This window comes from Columba livia, chromosome 1, assembly GCF_036013475.1.
Source record: "Columba livia isolate bColLiv1 breed racing homer chromosome 1, bColLiv1.pat.W.v2, whole genome shotgun sequence".
Taxonomy (NCBI): Eukaryota; Metazoa; Chordata; class Aves; order Columbiformes; family Columbidae; genus Columba; species Columba livia.
Genome location: NC_088602.1, coordinates 187,433,392 through 187,457,147, shown reverse-complemented (window position 1 = coordinate 187,457,147; position 23,756 = coordinate 187,433,392). Strand labels below are relative to the sequence as shown.

The 23,756-nt window shown below is 41.6% G+C and overlaps 1 protein-coding gene across 5 annotated transcripts in view; it reads right to left on the bottom strand.

The window, feature by feature from the left end:
* Positions 1-22,755, bottom strand: part of PTPRZ1 (protein tyrosine phosphatase receptor type Z1) — a 142,486-nt gene extending 119,731 nt beyond the window's left edge. For 4 of the 5 annotated variants that reach the window (XM_021294917.2, XM_021294918.2, XM_021294920.2 and 1 more), the window contains exon 1: positions 22,500-22,754. In XM_021294917.2, coding sequence (XP_021150592.2) covers positions 22,500-22,557 — 58 coding nt within the window. In that variant the 5' untranslated portion in view covers positions 22,558-22,754. Of the gene's footprint in view, positions 1-22,499 lie in introns of all 5 variants that reach the window. The other variant, XM_021294919.2, reaches the window with a different exon arrangement.
* Between the last annotated feature and the right edge of the window lie 1,001 nt (positions 22,756-23,756).

Here is a 23,756-nt window from a genome sequence, read left to right as displayed (position 1 = left end):
AAACAAAAATAGATCTCTTGGAAATAAAGAAAAAAAAATCTTCTGGAATAGTAATTTCATTAACCCAGAATAGGACCCAAACCTTCACTCTCCTGTCTTCTAGTTTCTTTTCTTCCTTCTTTCCTACCTTTCATTTCTAATTTTTCCTTTTGCTTTATTTTCTGGCTTGAAAGTTTTCATCTAATTTTTGGTAATTTCAAGTTGTCCATCTAATGTTCCTGCCAGCCATCATTCTGTATGCACTTCTCTCCAGATTTCTAATGTTTTAATTGCTCTACTTAATCTGTTTTCTTACACCATAACCCAGTGAGCAGAGTCCACAACTTCATCTGCTCTGAGGCAAGCACACCTGCCACTGAAGAATCCATACATGCGATGGCTGAAAGATGACTGCAGTCGTCAAAGCAGACGGATCATTTTTCTAGGGTCATCCTGGGAGCAGACCAAGAGTTTTTTAATGGCCAATTAATTGCTCTGACGTGCTCTCAAGAGCCATCTCTACCCCAGAGTTGGCAGGCACCTATTTGAGTGCATGCGTGGTGTCAGGCAAGTGCAATCAGCTCAGTGCGACAGGAATAAGCTTCTCAGCCCTGGTAAAAATGACAGCTAAGGGCAGGCTGTTGCCACCAAATTAACTCCCCAGGGAAAGCAAGCTGCCAGCAATGGGCTGAATGATGGATGAATTGTTCTCTGAGGCTGCCTATAACACACAGATCATGGCCTGAACATTCCCTTTTTCTTATATCAAATTGAAGCTTCCCTCTTCACCCACATGTTTGTGCCTCAACCCACATCTCAGATTTGATTTACCCATCATTATCTTCCTAGTCCCCAGGGCCTCATTTGGATTTCATAATTCACCTTTACCTTTACGATTGTCTTTTCTCAGCATACTCCTCTTATACTGCTGATTCACAGGCTGAGCACTATCACAATCAGCAAAGCAAACTCCTTCATATATAACCACTTCTTTATTAATTGTCACACACTTACTTTCTCAAGACTTGTCATTATTTATTTTGTCATAATTAGATTAAGGGTGAAGGAAGATCTTATCTAGACTGAGTAGCAGGTAAGTGCGAACTAATACTTCAACAAGACTGGGGCTTCTTTGAGTAAATAATGGAAATTCTGCCTACTCTGAAGATATGCAATGAAAAATAAATTAAAGTATTAATATGGAGAAACCACACTCTGTATTTTCTGTCTAGTTCATATTTGCTAGTTTGATGTCAATTAATTGCTAAATCAAGCAGTGATGAAAGGGTTGCATTTTAATTTCTCCAGCAATGCTTGGCTTATTGCCAAATGAATGGTCTCACTGCTCTTACACTGACATTATACTAGTCTATTTGTGTTAGGATTACGCTTTATACATTCACTAAAATCTATCTCGTCTCTTATGGACTCCACATCAACACTGGAAGGAAAGGAATGGAAGAACATAACTGTAAAAAAAAAAAAAAAGTTCTATCATTTTTATTGCTATCTTAATTTCTACTTTTACCTTTATAGTGCTTGGGAGGCTACATTGGTGTGTAATGAATAACAGATAGTTCTCATTCAAGCACTGACTATTCCACACTTTTGACCATGTCTTGGATGCTTTCCTACATTAAAGAAAGAAGATGCTTATGTATTAGTTGAAACCATTAATCTTCAAATTTAGTTCATTATATGGTCATTCACACTAGCAGTTCACTTTTTCTAATTTACTTCTTAGCATCTGAATCATTTAAACCTAAGAGTAGCTCTTGGATATGAGTTCTTACCATAATATTACCTTACTCTTACAAATTTACTTGTTGTATAATATATGTCAGAAAAATTGAACACCTAATAGATGTACATCAAAAATTTTATGGACACAGCTTAGAACTGAGTAGAATTTATTTTGATCAGGATTTGTACTATTATGCCTTTTTTTCCTGCCAGTATCATGTTAGTGGTTTTTTTTTCCATAGGAAATGACAGCCTGTTTCTCTTTTGATTTTTTTTTCCCTATAAACCTCGGATGTTCATCATAGACACAACGGAATTCTGGATTAGAAGAAAAACAACAAAGAGGTTCCTTTTAGAGCTGCAAGTAGAACATAAATTTTACTTTCTAGAGTGAATGCAACCCAGTCAAGCACATGTTTCTTCATGACTAGAGCCTTGGGTGAATTCTTAAAATAGCACTCATTATAGATATTGCATAAAGAGTTTTTTCTCCAATTAAAATAATTATGAAGTTTAGAGGAAATTTATTTCCAAATATTGTTTCCCCGTAAAAGAATTTAAACTTACAGAATTTATCTGCCACACCAACCTGTCTGTTTCTCTTTGCAAGCTAAAACTGATCCTGGTCACGGTTCTTACAAGTCTTAGTTTTTAACTCCTCTTCAAATGTTCCCTCCCAAAAGCAGTTATTACCAAATATCTGTACATTTTGGTGAAAACCAGAAAAGTCCTTGTTTGACCTGTAATGCACAACTATGTTCTGTCCATAGAGGCACCAGTGTGCCATGCTCAGGAGCAGTGAGTTTTATCATCAAATCTTTGCTTTGCATATTGTGCAAAGATGCAGCACTAGGTCTGGACACATTCATTATAAATGAAATGTACTATTCCAACCAAATTACCTTTCAGCCTACGAATACACATTCCTGTTTTGAAAACAGTAAAGCTCCTTGGGATTGTTTGGGTTACAATGGTCATTTGGCCTGAATATCACTGTCAGCATTTACTTATTAGCAACTATTATTACGATTTATTTGTAATATTGCCAGAACTTCCACAGAAATCTAACAGAAATCATTGAGACTGCATGTTGTATAAACAGAATTTAAATTATAATCTCAGATATGGATGCTTGCCCCAGGCAGTGAGCAACAATTACACAGAATCTGCTTTGCAGAACTCCCTCCTCCTGTCAGGAAAAATTCCTTCTTGCCTCCAGAAAAACAGGATTTATAGAGGGAAATCTGGGTCACACCCACATGTGGGGTTGAGGAAGAGGAGGGGAAGGGGAGTGCGAAGTTTCCCTAAGAGCAGGAGAAGAGGAAGGGTTGTGAGCCACCCACAGACAAGAGGCCAAGGCAGCGCAGGTAAGGGGGCCGGAGGGCTGTCTCTTGCATCCCCAGACCCATCACTGCTCTTAACTCACATCACTTAACTTCTGCTTGCAAGTGTCAACATGTCTCTTTCTATAATTCGTTCATTATACGTTTGCTGGAAGTATTACATACCTATGTATCTTTAGAAATCATTGTTGTGGTGAAGCCAAGAAAGTTACATAAACAATTCCTGTTAAAGGCAAATATATAAAGACTCTTCATCCCTTGCTCTGAGTAATTTCTTTTCTCTATTGTGATGAATGAACATCTCACAAATTGTTCTGCAATAAACTCCACCTGGCCGCATTTTTTAAAAAAGAAGAAATTGGTAGCATTACCCTCTTCATTTTCCCCTCTGTGTGTATGCGAGTTGTTAAAAACAACTGAGATTGGAAGCTTGGGGTTCAGTCACTGCATTTAATTTCTCTCTGCGTTTAGTGATGCAATGCCCGTAAAAGTCACAGTAGGAGTAATATAACTCATTTCCCCAGTCTCCTTTTCTAGTAGTTACAAACTGCAGCAACACCAAACCTAAAAAACATGAGATAAACAGACACTGCACAAGTGCCAAGTGTGTCTCATCTGTAAAGCTTCTCCTTCCTTCCTCCCTTCTTCATTCCCTCCTTTTTCTTTCTCTCCCCGCCCCCCCTTCTTTTTTTTTTTGCTTCTCTTCTCCTCTATTTTCTCTCCATTTCTCTGTTTGATTTCTAGGAACTCTGGAAACTACCATTAACACCTTTCCTCTTGTCAGTAGGACTCACCACTTCCTTTTTATCCTCATAAGTCACCATTTACTGGAAGACAACAGGAACCTGGAATTGTCCTTTTATTCATTTTATAACATATGCTATTTTTTTAAAAAGAAAGTAAAAAGAAACGTAGATTTTCATCCACTTCTCCCTTGTGCAATTTAAAGCCTTTGCCCATGTCAGTCTTTGTCCTTATAGTCACAACATTTACTTCTGAATTAAGAGTAATGAATACAGAGCATCATCTCCCTGAAAGTCAGAACTAGAGACAAGAATAATGTATGAGGACAACACAGTGCAGTGACTGGCAGCGAACACCGAAGCCTGAACAGTGACCCATGTACTTTTTTACCTGGCAGTATGGAGGGCATAAGAGAGAAAAGCTGTACCGACCATTCAGCACCAGGGACTACCTGGACAACGTGTGTTGCAAGACCTCGTGGAACTGAGATGGCAGCAATTGGAAAACAGCTGCCGACAGCCACCAGCCCTATATCCATGTTCATGTACCCACCTTCACAGTATGAAGAAGAATAACAGATGAAAAAGAATGACACAGGATATTATTATCATTATTATTACCATCAAATATGACACACAGACCCAAGCTGTACTGACTGCTACACGAGCAAAACCTAACTTTTTAGCATGTTATGACTGTCCTACCACACTTCTAGCTATACACAGCATATGAACATTAAATTACAGCAGTTAGGTAAAATCGCACCAGTGGTATCCCCATTCAGTATAACTGTTCCTTTAGTGATACGTTAGAGCTTTGTTTTATACAGTAAATGCCAATTAGATTTTGCCAGATTTCTCCATGCTTGTTTTCAAGCTGGCACCCTGAGGTAACCAGGCCTTGCTGCAGTCCATGGGTTCTGGTAGACAGAGTAAGAATTTCTGTTTAGAATTACAATCAGAGAGGATCCACCATAGGATAAATGTTCAGAGCAGCTGTTTTGACCTAAGTTGTCAGGTGTAAAAGTACATGCAGCCTCACTTAAGTGAAGCCATGTGCCATTAGGAAGGCTGTGATCACACTGAAAGGGCTGTCTTGTCATTAGAAGCAGCATAATCTGGCATCTCCTGTGTCAATGCTCACATTGTACTATCTGTGCACCCCACCGTTTATACAGTGCTTTTGTTGCTGGACTGACTTCAGAAAGTATGGGGATGTCATCTCTGCTTTGCCAACAGCAAACCGAGGCAAAGAAGATGAATCACATGCTCGAGTTGACACTGTCTGCCAGGTTCAGTTCCTAGGTGTCAGGATTCTCAGTTCCTTACTGAATCACCAGAATACATCAGATCTCCAGGTGAAGGCTTTTCCTCACCTGTAAGCGTTACCTGGGCTTACATGGCACACAAGGGGCTTCTCCAGGCGGCTGCAGACCGACCTGCCCGCACCCACATGTCAGTCCCAGGCAGACTGCAAAGGAGTTCTGCATAAATCTCTCGCAGGGGGACTCTGCCCTATAATGTCACACTGGGAGCTAACCTTCTTCTCTTGAAAGAGCTTTAGAAATGTGAACATGCTCCACAGAGAACACCTTAAGTATTACTATAATACCTCTACCTTACAGATGAGGAACTGAGACAGACCTGTTCAACACCTCTTCGGAAATTCTCACTTGCATGCAACAGATAGAAAAAAAAATGCGACTGACCGCTGCTTCATCAACTCAACTGATTTTTATACAGACTAATATACAGGGTCTTTCAAAAAGACAGACTCATTTTGAAATCACTGTATCTTTGAAATTGGGTCCATCTTTTTGAAACACCTTGTACAATATAATTATTTTCTCAGCAGTTCCTCCCACAGAATCACAGAATATTAGGGATTGGATGGAACCTCAAAATAATCATCTAGTCCAATCCCCGTGCCAGAGCAGAAACACCTAGAGGAGGTTACACAGGAATGTGTCCAGGTGGGTTTTGAATGTCTCCAGAGAAGGAAACTTCACAACCCCCCTGGGCAGCCTGTTCCAGTGTTCTGTTACCCTCACTGAGAAGAAGTTTATTCTCACATTTAAGTGGAACCTCCTGTGTTCCAGTTTGAACCCATTGCCTCTTGTCCTATCATTGGTTGTCACCGAGAAAAGCCTGGCTCCATCCTCGTGACACTCACCTTTTATATATTTACAAACATTAATAAGGTCACCCCTCAGTATCCTCTTCTCCAAGCTAAAGAGACCCAGCTCCCTCAGCTTTTCCTCATAAGGGAGATGCTCCACTCCCTTAATCATCTTTGTTGCCCTGCACTGGACTCTCTCCAGCAGTTCCCTGTCCTTCTTGAACTGAGGGGCCCAGAACTGGACACAATATTCCAGATGTGGTCTCACCAGGGCAGAGTAGAGGGGAAGGAGAACCTCTCTCGACCTACTAACCACCCCCCTTCTAATACTCCCCAGGATGCCATTGGCCCTCTTGGCCACAAGGCCACAGTGCTGGCTCATGGTCATCCTGCTGTCCACCAGGACCCCCAGGTCCCTTTCCCCTACACTGCTCTCTAATAGGTCATTCCCCAACTTATACTGGAACCTGGGGTTGTTCCTGCCCAGATGCAAGACTCTACCCCTGCCACTGTTATATTTCATTAAATTTTTGCCCGCTCAACTCTCCAGCCTGTCCAGGTCTTGCTGGATGGCAGCACAGCCTTCTGGTGTGTCAGCCACACCTCCCAGCTTGGTGTCCCAAACTTGCTGATAGTACACTCTATTCCCTCATCCAAGTCATTGATGAATATATTGAATAGTACCGGTCCCAGTACTGACCCTTGAGGCACTCCACTAGATACAGCCCTCCAACTGGACTCTGCCCCATTGACCACGACTCTTTGGCTTCTTCCTTTCAGCCAGTTCACAGTCCACCTCACTACCTGATCATCCAGATCACACTTCCTCAGTTTAGCAGCAAGGATGTTGCTGTGTCAAATGCTTTACTGAAATCAAGACAGACCACATTCACTGCTTTGCCATCATCTATACACCTTCATTATGTATTTTGTTTCTAAATTCCCAAGGGCAGGTGTCATATTCCTGTTCTTCATTCATATGGTAACTTACACAATGAAACCCTGGTCACTGACAAATGCACTTAGATGCCATTGATACATAAATAATAAATGTTAGCAATTTCCTGATTATACAACATCGCCACGTCTGTTTAACCTCAGATTCATTTTTGTTAAACATCTAACACTTGCAAAAGCCCAGTTAGAGGATGTATCTGTCCATGGAACTAAATATGTATAATGTGTAATTTAAATGGCTATGCTTCCCATAACTAATTATACTTCTCAAATGTCTGTAAAATTTCAGAAGTATATTGGTATTGCATCAATAAGCACAGTTCATTTACATTTAATCCCTCAGTAGAAAGCTGACAGACAAGTCAGATTTTTTTCCCTCATTTTACTTGGATGTAACTTTATTTTGTAAATGAAATTTCAAAAAAGTTTAGTCCTCATACACTGCCACTTGAAACAAGTAGGAACACCCAAAAGAAAGCTGGATTTTTTTTTCTAGTAAGTTATTACTACATAAAACCCTTACAATAATATTTGCTCCTTCAAGGAGCACCTTGAAGAGTATTTTTCACTTATTCAAACATGTTAGGGAGAATTTATTAAGCAATTAATCCAAATAAATAAAATATTTCTGAAGATGCCTTCGAATAACAAACAATATTTGTCCGTGACAGGAAAACACTAGCTCAAAAATATCCACACATGCTTAAAAGCCAAGTCTTTCTACAATGCCTTTTTTATTTTCTTTAAATGTTCTGATTTTAGTTCTTCTACCCATTAATAGCTATAAGTTATTTGAGGAAGTGTAGAAAGTTTATAAGCAAAGACTACACCAAATAACCTCTTAAATTTTAATCATTTCATGAAAAATTGAATAAATTAGAGAAATAGTTTGCTGAACCCACAACCAGCACTAGTCCAGCAGACATCATCACATATTTTTACTCCTGGAAAACACCACAGCAAAATCCATCTTCTAGACTGTAGTTAGGTTCTTTACAAAATATTCCTACCCTTGAACAGAAAACAATATGATTTCAGACATATGTTAATATTTTTTAAAATCTTACTTTTTTTTTTTTTCAATCTTGCTAAAGCATCTGTGTTGGAACGTAAGGCAGTATAAGTCAGGATATTTTCATTAGGTTCATTTCTAGTACTGTTTAAGAATGTAGCCTTGTAATTGCATAGAAATTTAGAAAAAAAAAAAAAAAAGGAGGAGGGCATGAAAGTAAAATTCTTCAATTAAGTTTTCTCTTCAGACCATAAATACAGTATCACAGTATCACAGTATGTTTGGGATTGTAAGGGACCTCAAAAGATCATCTAGTCCAATCCCCCTGCTGGAGCAGGAACATCTAGGTGAGGTCGCACAGGAACATGTCCAGGCAGGTTTTGAATGTCTCCAGAGAAGGAGACTCCACAACCTCCCTGGGCAGCCTGTTCCAGTGCTCTGTTACCCTCACTGAGAAGAAGTTTTTTCTCAAATTTAAGCAGAACCTCTTGTGTTCCAGCTTGATCCCATTACCCCTTGTCCTATCATTGTTTGCCATCGAGAAGAGCCTGGCTCCATCCTCATGGCACTCACCCTTTATATATTTATAAACATTAATGAGGTCCCCCCTTAGTCTCCTCTTCTCCAAACTAAAGAGCCCCAGCTCCCTCAGCCTTTCTTCATGAGGGAGGTGCTCCACTCCCTTAATCATCTTGGTTGCCCTACGCTGGACCCTCTCCAGCAGTTCCCTGTCCTTCTTGAACTGAGGGGCCCAGAACTGGACACAATATTCCAGATGTGGTCTCACCAGGGCGAAGTAGAGGGGAAGGAGAACCTCTCTCGATCTACTAGCCACTCCCCTTCTAATACACCCCAGGATGCCATTGGCCTTCCTGGCCACAAGGGCACAGTGCTGGCTCATGGTCATCCTGTTGTCCACCAGGACCCCCAGGTCCCTTTCCCCTACACTGCTCTCTAATATGTAATTTCCCAACCTATACTGGAACCTGGGGTTGTTCCTGCCCAGATGCAGGACTCTACACTTTCCCTTGTTAAATTTCATCAGGTTATTCCCCGGCCAACTCTCCAGCCTGTCCAGGTCCCGCTGGATGGCAGCACAGCCTTCTGGCGTGTCAGCCACACCTCCCAGCTTAGTGTCATCAGCAAACTTGCTGATAGTACACTCTATTCCCCCGTCTAAATCGTTAATGAATATATTGAATAATATTGGCCCCAGCACTGACCCCTGACGCACTCCACTAGATACTGGCCTCCAACTAGACTCCGCACCATTGACTACCACTCTCTGGCTTCTCTCCTTAAGCCAGTTTGCAACCCACCTCACTACTCTATTGTCTACACCACACCTCCTCAACTTAGCTGTGAGGATGCTGTGGGAGACTGTGTCAAAGGCTTTACTGTAGTCAAGGTAGACCACATCCACCTCTCTGCCATCATCCATCCACCTTGTTACATTAAATAAATACATGCAACTGCAGACTTCCTAGGACTTTTACAGTCATTTACACCACACAGAAATACTCAAATGGCTTCAAAATGAGTTTTTGAAGAAGCAGCAGCAAATCTTCTTCTGGCCCTGTGCCACACCAGTGTATTTAGCAGTTTGCTGCTGCTCTATCACCATCTCTTCAGTTTAAGTCATGCATTTATTTCCTGCTCTGGAGTGATCAAAGCTTTTCCATCTAAGGCAGAACATTATAATTGCCAATTTCAAAGGTTTTTAGGAAGTTGCTTCGTAGATTTAAAATCATTAGCAACAGCTTTAGTGCTCATCCAGTGAGTTACATCTTTTAAGTGTTACACAAGCATTAATTAATTATGGGTTTGACTATGCCTTTAATGTTTTGGCTGTATTGGGAGCGGTGTAATATGCTCCACCTCAGCTGAAAGCCTTGGAGATACCAGGCTTTAGGGAGGCTTAGTGACTCACCAGGGAAATGAATCTGTTGTCTCTATGCCATCTAAAACAGTTGATTTGCTACAAAAAGGAGCACATGCTGTATTTTCTTCCAGGACACCACAGCTGTTGCTCGCTTGGTTGCTATACCTGCCTGCGGCAGAAAATCTCCTGCTATTCCAACACAGGTGGTGCAACTGCATACATTTCCTATGCAGACTAATGATACAGCTTCACAGTTTTCTAGGAGAGATACAATACACTTTTACGTCTAACTGGTTCCGTTTCTACAACACATACACACACAAAAAAGGAAACAGGTTCAAGACTGAAAGATGCACAGACTTCATGGACCACGGTTAAGTAGGTGGCTATTAAGAGACACTCAGATGACCTAGATAAGCATCAGAACAACGTATCCAGGACATACAGCAGGATTATTCAGCAGGTTTCAAAACTACAGGAGACAACAGAAAGCCTGGCGTGAGTTTTTCTGTTTGGTTGGTGGCTTTTGTTTGGTTGTTTGTTTTTTTTTTTTCACTGGGCAGCAGCTAGATAAAGGACAAAAATAATCCAACTGCCAGAGACAGGAACCCCACGTCTCACTCCTTTCACTATGAGACATAACCCAGCACGGTCCAACTGCTGGCCCAAGGCTTTAATCCAGCCTACGGAACATATCTCCTGCTTGTCCCCTATCACCCATCGCAGAGTGGTGGTTTCAGCAGCTGAACACCTTTGTCCACATTGGCATCGGTCCCAGCAAAGATGTTCCATTGCAAGCACAGACAGACAACTGTGTGGGGGGGATGTGGTGGGGAGCAAGGGGGGCAGCTACAGCATCGGCAGACCAGGGGTTTGCTGCTTGCCTACGGCATCAGCTGCTGCTTCTGGGGCTGGGGTGCAGGGGGGAGGCACAGTGAAGGAAGGAGGGCAAAAATCTAGTCTGGCACCCGGAAATGCTTCACTGGGCCACCTTATCTCACTCATTAGAATGGATAGTCAAGGTTTTCTCTTTCAAACTTTTTTTCCATTGCCATCGTCAGCCAGGGTACAGATCAGCACTGTTGCCCACCCTCAACTGCTGTGCTCTGTCATCCCACGGACAACACTGCTGTCTGCAGTTGTGGTTCAAACTCCCTCACAAGGGAAAGGCTTAGAACTGCCATCTCCTGTTTCTTTGGCAAATGTTGTACTATTAGATGAATATAAGAAGGCTCCAGTATCAACATCTTATGGCTATTTTAGGAGTACAGTAGTAAGATCAACAATTATGAACTCCAGTATATTTTTTTTGTTGTATCTAGCCATCTAAACAAGATGTTTCAGCATCTTAGAACCAGTATGTGGTTCTAAGAAGCACTTCTCACTTTGTTACTTTTTAATACTTTATTATCTACACTGATCTTTATTTTACCAGCCAGGCCTACATGTTCCAGTACTGAACACACTGGCTGCTATGAATCCCAGACTGGGTCCCTAAAACTCTCATGCTCTGTACACAACACACATGACTAACCCAGCATTTTGAATTCCACTGTAAGGTGACTTAAACCTCTTCTTCTGTCTAACCATAAAGCTACTGAGTGGGTCAAGTTCCATGTCACTTTCAAGTGAACAACAGACACCAGGAGTCCAGGGTTTCATATATGTAGAAAACCTTTGCAATCCCAGGAATTAACTAACAGAAAAACAAAACAAAACAAACAAAAAAAAAAAAAACTAACCTGGATCACAGTTTTATACAAGTGCACTGTTTACAACAGTGATAGAATATGTAGATCATATTAGAAAAAGCTGATTAACCCACATTACCTTATTCACAAAAAAAACCCCAAGACTACATTTTCTGGTTGTTCTAAATATATTTCCTTCTATTTCACTCAACTGCATGTAACATGAAGCTACTCATTATACATTACTGTCTTATTAGCTTCACCTGATTTAGCTGATTTAGCTTCTTCCATTCAGCAGGGCAATAAGGGTATTTTAAATCTGCTCTAAATCGCACTTGCAATTAGTTTTAATATGATTAATCTCTTTTCCTCTCATAAACACTTAAATAATTGGAAAAGCTAACCAGATCATTTAAGACATGCACATATTCCTAATGAACAGTACATATCCATTCCTGTTCTCATCTTTCCCTCCTCAAGTACAGCCACTACACAGACAAGTTTTCGGCAGATTCTGTGTCATAGTCTTATCACCTCACACAAAAAGGCTGGAACACCCCCCACACACAGTGAAGATTACTGTCGCGTGGAAACATATTTTCTCTGCTGATTCACACATTGTAAATCCCACAGTGGACAACACAAACCAGAGAAGACGGAAACATACAAAGATTAAAGGATAGCCTCCCATAATCTTTTGTATAGGTGTATTTTTCACTAATGGATTAAAATAATAATTTCTAGTCTAAGTATTCCTGAATTAATTCTGTTGAATGAAATATTGACTTGACCTCTGCTCAAATACGTGTTAAATACAGAAATCTGGCCTTTTTCTCTCATTAAGAGATACAAAAACCCTAAACCTTTGACTAAGTGATTAGACAACAGTGCAGAAAATAAAACTCACATAAAAATAAGTATAGGGAATTTACATTTTTTACCCACTGTTTGGTTAGTTCTAATACATATTACATTGATTTATGTAGTTTTGGGTGTTTCTTTGTTTACCATACAGATATATCAGTAAGCAAAATGTGAACTCCTTTTTCTTCATCCCAAATAAATAAGGGGAGAAAGAAATAAGACAAAATACAAGAAGAAACAGTGGAAAGGACTTGTGTCAATTAAGTAGGAAACACACATTAAAAGGGGGACAGAAACCCATCAAGGAGGATGCTTACAAAGTTGCAGGAGTAGTTTTCCATGAGTTGACTCAGGTGTTTGGGAAAAATACGCACATGGTGAGATGAGAGTTCAAAAGCTGTTGGGGAAGTCAGACCATTCACAGGAGAATGAGAGAAGGACATGGAGGGGATTAAAGAGAAATGGGTGGATGAGGCTGTGAATATTCTCAGAATTCAGCCACTGTTAAATCTGACATTGAAATAAAATTAACTGAAATTTTCTATGGTCATATGATGTAAGAAAGTGAGGGCACTGCCAAGCTCTTCTAATTGCTAGTATGTTAATTAAACCCCAGCTCCTCAAGCCATACAACTACATGATATTTCAAATACTTTTTTTAAAAGAGGTTTTTACCTTACACTTGTACAAGTAATCTTATTTAAAAGAGCAAAGTGTTAACAGCCTCAAAATACAATAATTAAACCAAAAATGTACATTTTTAAGTCTCTTGATGTCATATTAACTTACTTTTACTGCGTAGATTTATGACATTTCAGTACTCAGTGCAGTCTGAAACACTGAGTGGTACTGGAGATGCTACGTGGCCACTTGGTCCTCAGTACCTCAGCTCACCAATCTATCAGTCTGGCATGAGGAATGGCTGTTTTACATTATTCCAGCAGCGAGCAGCTGGCTGGCACAGACAGGTACACGCTGCTCAGTTTTCTTATTCAGCACAGTTGAAACAGTAACGTGCACTCACTGAGGGTGATTCCCAGGTCAATGCTGCTGTTCTCTCCTACTGCAGGAGGATCTTGGAAAAGACACTGAACTGCATTATTAAAAAATATTGGTTTTTTGCTCCTTCTGTTATCATTGGAAAGGCTTTCTAGAATCTCATTGCTGTAATGGTTAGGAACCTTCTAATTTTCAGCTTAAATTTGCACATTGCCAGTGTATATGCATTTGGTTTTGTGTCAGCACTATCCTAAAACTTAAATAGCTCTTCTGGATCTTTTTCCCCTTAATGCTCATCCAGGATCTATTCACACCTATTTCCACTGATATGAGTGATACGTAACTCTGCTGTGATCTTTGCATCTACAGCAAGATACAGGTTTTTTTAAACACAAATCTAAGGTGTGTTAAAAAAACCCAAAACAAACAAACAAAGAAAAAAACAAACAAAATAAACAAACAACAAAACACAACCAACAATTAAAAGCCATGCCACCACCACAACAAAACCCAAAGACAACCTGATTCCTTGGGAGCTTTCTGCAATGCTGCAAGATAAATCAAATTCAAAGTTACTGTCTAAAACCCAAAGACTTTTAAAAAAAAAAAGGAAAAAAAGAAAGGTAGCCACAGATCACACAGAGCTCTCCCCAAACTCATGCAGGTGATGGGTGGATGGGTTGTGTGGTGAGTGTACCATGTAACATGAAATGTCCCACATGTCTGCCAGCAGTGCTCCAGGGGGTTGGCAGAAGGCTCCTGAGCCTCCCAGGAAGTCCCAGCCTGCCAAATTTGTTAATTATCATGCTCACACCTCTCAGAGTAAGAGTTATAAAATGAAGTGATAGGAACAACTAACATAGACTTGGAACAAAATGATTCTTCCAAATAGCTACAAATAGATGAAAGACATTTGGTTGGTTTGAGGACAGAGCTAAAAGACAAACTGCCTGCAGTAATATTAGGTCACTTTTATAAAGCCAGCTGTTACTCTGATCATTAGCTATTTAGTCTAAGCAAGCAGATGTTTTGCTTTTTGGGAACTTCTGCTGAAAGCATGGAGTTCAGCATACAAAGCAATTGAAGAACCAAGTCTTTTTTTATACACTGATTTTAAGGGCTTAATTTTTCCCCAAAATACTTGCTTTAGCTTTCAAAAAGCTTCATTTTCTTCAATATAAGTTGCCCCTGCAGAACATTACAATTTTTTCTTTTCCAAGGCCTTGACAGCTTTGAAAAATAGCATTATATTTGGAAAAGTGTAATTTTTAAGAATTATGATACAAACCAGTCTATATCTCAGTGAAGTCACTAAATCATTCTAACTACTTCAGGAAAACAAAACGACACCTAATTTGGCTTGGATCTTTTACTTAAACAAACTAACCAAACAAACAGAAAAAAACCCAAACAAACAACAAAAAAACCCACACCACACACACAAGAACTGTCCACATTAAAGAACATGTCATGATTTCCAAGGAAATTTTAAATGACTCAGGAATTCTTTGTCAAATTCTGTTCAGGCATTTACAGAAACATACATCTTCATTCACTGAGATACATTTGATTTCATTATTTTTCTATCCTTTATTTACAGCATTTCAAAGATCAATTTTATAACACAATTTCAATATAGCAAAAATACTCTAGATGCCCTTCATTTCACCCTTTCTGATCTTATTGTCTAATCAACTTTTCACTGCTTTTACTGTTATCCTGTCTCCACAAACAGATAAATAAGGCAGTGAAGTTTGATACCTCTTCAGATGCTACTTGCTTTATATTTCAGCCTTCAGGTAATCCAGTATTTAGCAAAAATCTCTTGGCAATGAGGATGACAATTCAAAGTGCTAACAGATATACTGCTCCTGAACTCTTAATGAAATCTCTCACCAGTCAGACGAGCCATCCTAATATCTTCATACAGAAATGTGAATTGCTGAATGCTATCTGCACAGTAGAATGTCTAATATTTCAACATCACACAGAGAATTTGCCACGTATCTACAGTCTATAAGTTTAGTGAAATATAAAGGGTTGTAGGGAAAAAAAAAAGTTACCTTGTTCATCTAATGGAACATTATGAGGATCTAGAAAATAAAATACTGCTTTTAAATGTCAAGTAACCAAGCCACATCTAGCCTGTTCTTTAGCTGCTGAATCTGCAGGTGAGGTGTAAATTATGTATTTGAGAGCCCTGATTTAGACAAAAGCCCAAATGCAAGATGGCATTCAGCTGAATCACCCAACTGTCAGGCACTACCAGGAAGCTCCAGAGCCTTGAAGATCAGGCTCTTCTGTGCTCTTCAGGCTCACCTGTGCCTTCAGGTGAGCAAGGCAGCTGAGGGCAACAACAAGCAATTGTCTTGCCCAAAAGGTGTTCAGCTGCCCAGGACAGCTGATGTGAAATGCTGAGGTGGTAGAAGGCATCAGAGCTCTGCCCATCTTTGGGAGCCTGGTCCTTTGGAAGTAGAGCCCAGAATTCCCTTCTAAGAGTAAATACCTACAGCTTTCAAAGAAATTACCAAAACCTGCTCTTTTTAGAGCACAACCAGAGAAAAGGCAGTGGTAGTAATTTATGTATTGTATCCAGTGGATAATGAAACACTGAGTAGGAGCAAGCACAGAAACTTGTATTTCCTCCCTTGCTGTACTAATTCAGAGTCCTGTCTCCAAAAGCCTGAAGGAGATGCTTAAGGAACATAAAGAAAAAGGCAAACTTATGCAATACACCTGCAAATCTCATTGCAAATTCTCCCAGACCGTATTTCCAGCTAAGAAAACCCAACCAAGCAACAACAAAAAAACCACCCTGAAATGGATGTGGTTTCCATCTGCTTAACAACCATCAGCAGGTTTCTCTTTCAAGATGTTGTCTGGTATCCCCTTAAAATGTTTTGCTCACAGAGCAACCTACAGTAGAGCTTCACAAGTCTATCACCTGTTGCAGGAAGAACTACCCTTTTATTTTATTTATCTTAAATCTGGTTTCCAGTGCTTTCATTTTCTGCTCTCTTTCTCTTATATTGGAAGAGTTAGTGAAGAATCGATTCCCATCACAATGGGAAGTTCATAATGCTCTATAAAACAAAAAAGTTGTCTTTGCTCTTGACAGGGAGTCCTAGCTTATTTAGTTATTCCTCAAAACAGATTCCTGTGATATTCACTGTTGCCATTTTCATACTTTTTTTATAAATCTTCTGTGCCCTTTATGAGATGAGGGGAACATAAGCATACACAATATTTAAGTAGTAGGTTACTTATGATTTCATGCAGTGGCATAATTGATGTTCTTCTCCCCATTCCTTCCCTTCAATTCCTAGCCTTGACAAAATGCTTCATCTTAAGCAAGAAGTATGAAGAGTCTTCTCATTTGACAAATCTAATGTTTGGAGCCAGGAGATCTAGTTTAAATCCCTTTAGCTCAGAACAGGTCTTCCCTTTATACTGTCTTTCCTTGGTAAAACACTTCAGTCACTGAGCCACAACATGAGAAGGTGTCAGAGCAATGACCTTGCCCTTTGTTTTAAACAGAAGTAGCAGTAGTGGTCAGATCAAGACACCTGGTCCTGGTCAGTGTGTATTTAGGGAAGCCTTGCAGACTTAGCAATCAGTGAAGTCATCTGAAAGAACAGTTGGGCTTGGATCTCAATAAAACTTACAAGGGAAAGAGGCACTGTGGTGCACATAATAAGGTCAGGTAAGGCACATGCCTGAAAGCTTCTCTGGAAGCCCTGAAAGGTACCAGCTGACTCAAGGACCCTTAAAATTTCCATTTTGGGCTCAGGCATGTAAGTTCCACTGCTGTCCTACCTTCACTACTGAGCCTTCCTTATCAGATGTAGCATAGTATTTTTGTCATGCACAGGACTTTTACCAGAATAAGGACTTATGAAATTAGCTAACTCAAACAATAGCTCCCAGAGTCTTTGACTAGTAATGAAAAACACTGATTTCCAAGGTGAAATATATCTACTCCTGGGACATCAAGGAATACTGAAGTCCAAGTATGGGCAAGAAGTAGAAAGCAACAGGAGCTTCTAAAAGGCATGCCTCAGCTAGAACAGTCCATGACACTTTACACAATGCCTGTTTTTCTTAAAAAAATCTGTTATTTCACCTCACCAGATAGTGCCACAATATCAGCCAGTGTTGCAAAGTAAGTAAAATAAACCCTCACCTCATTTCTAAATCTCCAGTTATTTCCACCTGAACCTCAAGACTGAACTGCCCAACTTCAGCAATTTGTATTCAACAAACAATCTGCACCATACCTTCCTGCAAAAGTACTCTGCTGCCAACAGTTCCACAACATCTGCTAGAGCCAAGTTTCATTTACAGTCACAGCCTCTTTGAAAAATTTGCTATCTTTCATGTAGAGGATTTTGTTTATTTAATATTGTAAGTCCTTTTCTTCCTGTTGATTCAACTTTCTAATGCAGAAGCCTTGACATGTATTCAAAAAGGTAACTTTTGTCTTTATGGGAAAAGGAGCTTATTGAATAGCCAGAGGATGTCTCATACAGGAAAGCCACATAAATGGTGCACGAAGCTGTGAGAATCGAGCTGTTAAATGGGAGCGAGGGACTCCGGAACTACCACAGACTTCCAGACCCTACGGGGAATACTGAGAGGCACAGCATGTTTGAAGAGGAATTGAAACTGCCAGCAAAAGAGGAGAATCTGTTCACCCTTAAGTTCCTAATTAGAGAACTCATGGTGGGCCGTGATCACTTAAATGATGACCACAGAAAACGAAGGAAATCGCCTTCTTTAAGAAATGGGCGAGTGCCTACATACATCAATTAACATCCCAATTTATAATTCAGATTACAAATAAAATAGTTTCAAGCTTAGCACTGTAGTTTTACATGTATTATTTAGTTTCTCTCCAGGAATTCAGATAAAAAAGTATATTTAGAGATGAAGTAATGCCAAATGCAACTTAAAAACCTTTCCTTACGCATTGTATTGAATAAACATTGCAAAGCACAGACTAGTGTGCTGAATAAATATCAGGTTATGCTGACATTAACTTTTAAAATGTCATTCATTTCTGCACAACTTTTCATACCTGTGAGTATTTGAATCTAAAATAAATCTATACTGTATATTTAGATTTTGGTATATATCAATCTCTATGGTACCAAAATGCATAACATACAGATGGTTATCATAGAGTAAGTTAAAATAGATGGTTTAACACTCCTAAAATTCTTATTTTTGTTTTAGCTCTTGTGTTTTAGATATGGCAGGACTACATTTCTCCATAGGAACTATGTATCATCATTCACAGAAACACATCATATTAAATGTAAAATATGCTAAAGCATGACAAATAACATACAGTATTATTACTGTGATTTGAGTTTTAAGAATGCCAAGTATCTGGCCTACAAAAATATTGTCAAAATAAGAGGTTAGTGCAAAAATGAGGGATCTGATCCCATAGTCCTTTAACAGTCTAGGGACTTATTGAATCTAAATGTGAGGACATGAGAATGAATAGGAAGTGTGATTGGATTCAGAAAGCTGAGCCTATGCTGCCCTTCAGATTCTCATCATTATTAGTTGGGGCCATCCAGTAAAGAGTGCAGAGAAGCTGTTTTTCTTGTTGCTCATGGGCTGTATGCTGTCTGCTAGCTTGGAAATCTAGTCCTGATGTCAGTGGTATTAGAAAAATAAGAATATTTAGGGAAACGCATCTACTTTTGCATGAATAAAGACATGGCACTGAGGTGCCAGAAACAAACTAAAAATGAGAGTCCGTTCTGGATAGTGAAAAATTAAAGTGAGACACAACTAATTAAAAAATTCATAGTTTAATTAGCTGTGTTTTGAAAGGCAAAACCATGGCTGAAGTCAGACAGTGGCAGTAGTAAGGTACAGATTAGCTAATTTTGGAGATGCTTTTTATATAATTTGGGGGAATTACCCATACATTTTTCTGGTGGGAGCAGGGAATATTTTTTAAGTCTTGCCTAAATATTTACACCTCTTTGATTCAAATTTAATCACAATTATAATGTAATTCGTTACATCATTTTCCTTTTTCTATTAATATTTTCTTGCCTACACCAGTTCATAAATAGTCTTCCTATTGAAAAGACTCCAGATACTTTTTCCATAAGCACAAAGAGAGAAAAGCTACAAAAAGGGCACATCCCACTGATTGGTTATATGGAACGCAAGAGTGAATCAGGGCAGAATTTCAAATAATGTCTTCAGGCTGAACATTACACATTCATATATTTCTCATTTAAAATAAAAATGTAAAAAAAGAAAGTGAATTTTCACAGTTTCTTTCCTTTAATTTTAGTAACAGAAAGGACTTAATAGGAACTCTCTATTCTAACTACGCAGTAGTGTCCACAAATAATCACACAGGACTCCTCACGTGCCCTTACTTGCGACTGAATAGCATCTCACTCCACAAGTAGGTCCATTGAACTTCACTGAATGGCACTCACTGAGAATACTCAGATAATACCCTGCTCCATAAATAATTACATCAGTACTTGGCTTCAGTAACACTGTGGAGGAAGGTGCTATTCTTATCTCTGCAGGGATTTTAGAATCAAGCCCCTAAGCATTTCTTCAAGAACTCAGAGAACAAACTGTCACTGTCTTGTCATACCCAAAGGAACTTTTTGCCTCCATTTGCTCTAATAGGTTTTTCTCCAGTGGGGTTGATTTGGCCTTCTTGTCTTCTCTGAACACAGATGAGACTGAGATTTTCCTGCTGAATCTCCCACAGGCAAGAGCTCCTGAACAGATTCATTAGAAAGGAGCTCTGTATGTGACCAGCTGAGAACTCCCTAACATTTTTTGAAATTACAAGCAAATGAGGCCGGGATCTACACGTTGCCTGGCCTCAAACTAGTAAGCGTGGTCTCCAGAATGCAAAGGGAGACTGACACACTACTCAGCAACATCCCAAGCACAGAGTCCTGGGTCTGGCTTCTTCCGTACCAGATACCTAATGGTAAGAGCCACCCTGTCCTCTCTCACCAAGCCCTAGGAACCATACAGTGGTACTATGCAATCATTTATTTTTTAATGACATAAAAAAAAAAGGAAACAATGTCAAAATTCTATCAAAACTCCTATGAACTACTACTATCAGATGAGAGCATGTTTAGTTATGGAGAGATACTCAAAGAGGAACATACTCAAATGAAATCTGATTGTACCAGTCCAGTAACCTGCACAGGGTATTCACTTTTGAGAACAATCATGTCATTGAACACACTGAGCAGTGTAGCTCATGAGTCTTCAGAATGAGCCACCATTGTGACCAAATCATCCATCACATCTAGAAAGGGTGTCCCCTTCAGGTCAGGTTTGAAAACAATAGCGTATCCATCTAGAGAAAAAAAAAAAAAAAAAAAAAAAAGTAGCCCACACTTACACTTCATGTGTGAGTAAAAAACTTTGTTTTCCCATCCTGTCAGATCTTTTAAAATCATGAATATAGCTTACCTATGCACAGCATGTATTTGAATATTACATTATACAAAACCACCTTATTTCTAAAAAGACAAGATTAAATTATTAAAACACCATAGGTTTCATTTTAAAAGTTATGTCCTGCATTGCTTGCAATGTGGTAGGATCACCTGAACATGGAAGTTAGTCTCCAAAATTGAATTGTGCAATCATATCATGGTATACTTGATCTGTACTCACACATTTTCATATACCTCCACATACATATATAAACACCTGCTAATTTTGCTCTTTAAATAGTCTTGGGAGTATGTCTGATTTTAGGAAACAGTTTGGCAACGTAAGAAAGATGTCTTGAAAACTTACGAAAAGTTTTATGACAGGTCATTCTTTGGCAAACAAGTGTAGGAGAATTATATTAGAATCAACACCCTGCATTCAAAAACAGGTTAGTTTAAAAGTGACATTAAAATCCCATTACTGCACTTACAAAGATCATACATTTTAATTAAAGGTCGGTTACATTCTTCACATTTACAGTTGAACTATGCCACTATACTTTCAGAAAGAAGGTATAAAATATTTTTCACATGACAAAATTTTTAAAAGTAGTTTCCTGTTAACTAGCCGAACTTTGTACGAAATTGCTTCCACTCTCGGTAACCTAACACCGATCTTTGTTTATAGAGCTTCATGGTTTCAGAAGCAGCACCACCTATTGGGTGAAAAATGTAGGTTAGTGCCTACTTTATCATGAGAGACCTATTGTAAAACTGGTTTTGTACATAATGGGCTGAAGCTCCTAAGTTCTTCATACAAGCAAACAACAAGTATTTTCTAGTCATTCGACAGATTTATAAATTCGAAATAATCATACAACACGATACAAACCCCTCCACTTAAGCTCCTAATATTTATTTGACAAAGTATTTAAGACAGCACTTCTAACAGCATCAACTGACTCACGCTGGTTATAACAATACCGAATAACAGAGCAGCTCATCGTTGTTAGGATGCGCTTCAGTTGCACAGACCTGAATGAGTTGAAAATTAATTTGGTTATGTAAGTAGCTCTACTAAAATCGATACATGAATCCATGTTCCGTATGCAATGTCCCACGTGAATGAATGACTTGTATTTTGCTTTTCGAGGCAGCAGTTATACCCTGCTTTGGGGTCACCACTGAGGCTGCCCGTTGTTGGAGAACGAGGCTTTTTCGGGGGTGAAATTTTGCGCCCGTCCCCACTTCTCTTCCGAACACTTCATACCAGGGGACAACGCCAAATTTCATGCTCCAATCCCACAGAGAAGTTCGATGTCAATACCGCTCGGCAGGGATTTTCCCTCCCCCTCCTGTCACAGGCGTTCGTTCCCCCGCGGGTGCGGGCTGCCTCGGGGACGGCTCGGCGGGGAGCGGCTCCGCGGGGCGCGAAGCGGCTGTGGGAGCCACGGCGGAGTGGGCTGGCGAGTCACCCCCGGGGCAACCCGCCTGTGCCGGGGCTGGCGTGGGGCACCGCGCATCCGCGGAGCCCGGCAGCAGGGGCTGAGGTAACGGGGGCAGGAGAAACGTTCCCACCCGGGGTGCTGACAGCGCGTGGGGAACAGCCGGTGATCGCACCTGCAGCTCTAAGCGAAAGGGAGAAAAGCTCCACTGGGGCCCGGGGAGAAAAGTTGGTCAGAACCCCAAGGATGAATTCATGCAAATATCACTCACCCACTCTAAGGATACAGACGAGATGGATGCAGGCAACCAAGCGCCCTAGAATGAGCATGTCCAAATCGTCCTCTGCCTCCTCCCGTCTGCCTGCCTGTCCGACTGCCTCTCAGCCTCCTGCCTGCCTGCTCCGCGGGCAGCTGCACCTCTCCGCAGTGGGGAGCCGGCTCCGCGCCGCGGCCGCGCCCGGCGGCCGCCCCCACGCCGCGGGCGGGATCAGCGGCGCTGGGTGCTGGCGGGACCGCGGCTCAGCGCATGGCGGGGGCTCGCCGGGGCCGGGACCGGGGCCGCCTCCGCGCCGCGCACTCCGCCGAGCGGCCGCGCTGCCGGGGAGCGCGCAGGAGCCTGTGAGGGAGCGCGCGGTGCTTGCGCGGGTGCGCGGGGGTCTGCCGGTGTGCGCGCGGCTGTGCGTGCCGCCGGTGTGTGTATGTGCCTGTGCGCGCGGGGGGGCGGAGACCGCGCGCTGCTGGGCGGGCGCGCACGGGTGCGCGCGTGTGTGTGAGTGTGTGTGCGTGAGTGTGTGTTTGCGGGGGTGCGCGCTCGCTCGCTCGCTCGCCCGCGGTCCCCCCTCACCGGCAGGAGGGCGGGCGGGGGTGGGAGGGGCGCACGGCCCCGGGGCCGGGGACCCCGCTGCAGCCCCGGCGTGGGGGCACCCCCGGGGACGCGCCGCCACGCGAAAGAAAAGTTTATTTGGACGTGGAGGCGGGGAGGGGGCTGTGGGGTTTCTGGGGTCTGGGAGGGCAGCGGGGCGAGGGGCCGGTCGGTGCGGCCCCAGGGAGCGCAGGCTGCGCGGACGCGGAGCCTGGCAGCCCTGCGGGAATGCCGCTCGGCGCGCAGATGCAGGAGCCCCGTTAAAAACCAGCGATGGTTTTAAGGGTCCGATTTCTCCAGCCCTCACTGATGAGGGAAGCCGTGAGAATAATCGCGGGCAGCTCTGCGGGGCTGGTAAACGCAACCGGCCTGTAATTAGGTGGCGTTTGCAGGCTGCTCCGCGAGCTGGGAGGCAGGGGGGATACGGGTTCCCTGAGAACTGGAGGGGGGAGCGGGGGAAGGGGCCTGGAGCAGCGGAGTATCGTTATCCGCCGTAGAAGTGGGTCAGGGCGCAGGCTCTGGCACCGTTTCTTCGGGAAGACAAGACACACACACACATAAAAAGTGAAAAATTAAGGGGAACAAACACTAGCTTCCGCGTGGTGGGGAGGTGCGGGGAGGGAGCGGCAGGGCCGGCGGGGTGCGTGCGCGGCCGGGCCGGGGGAG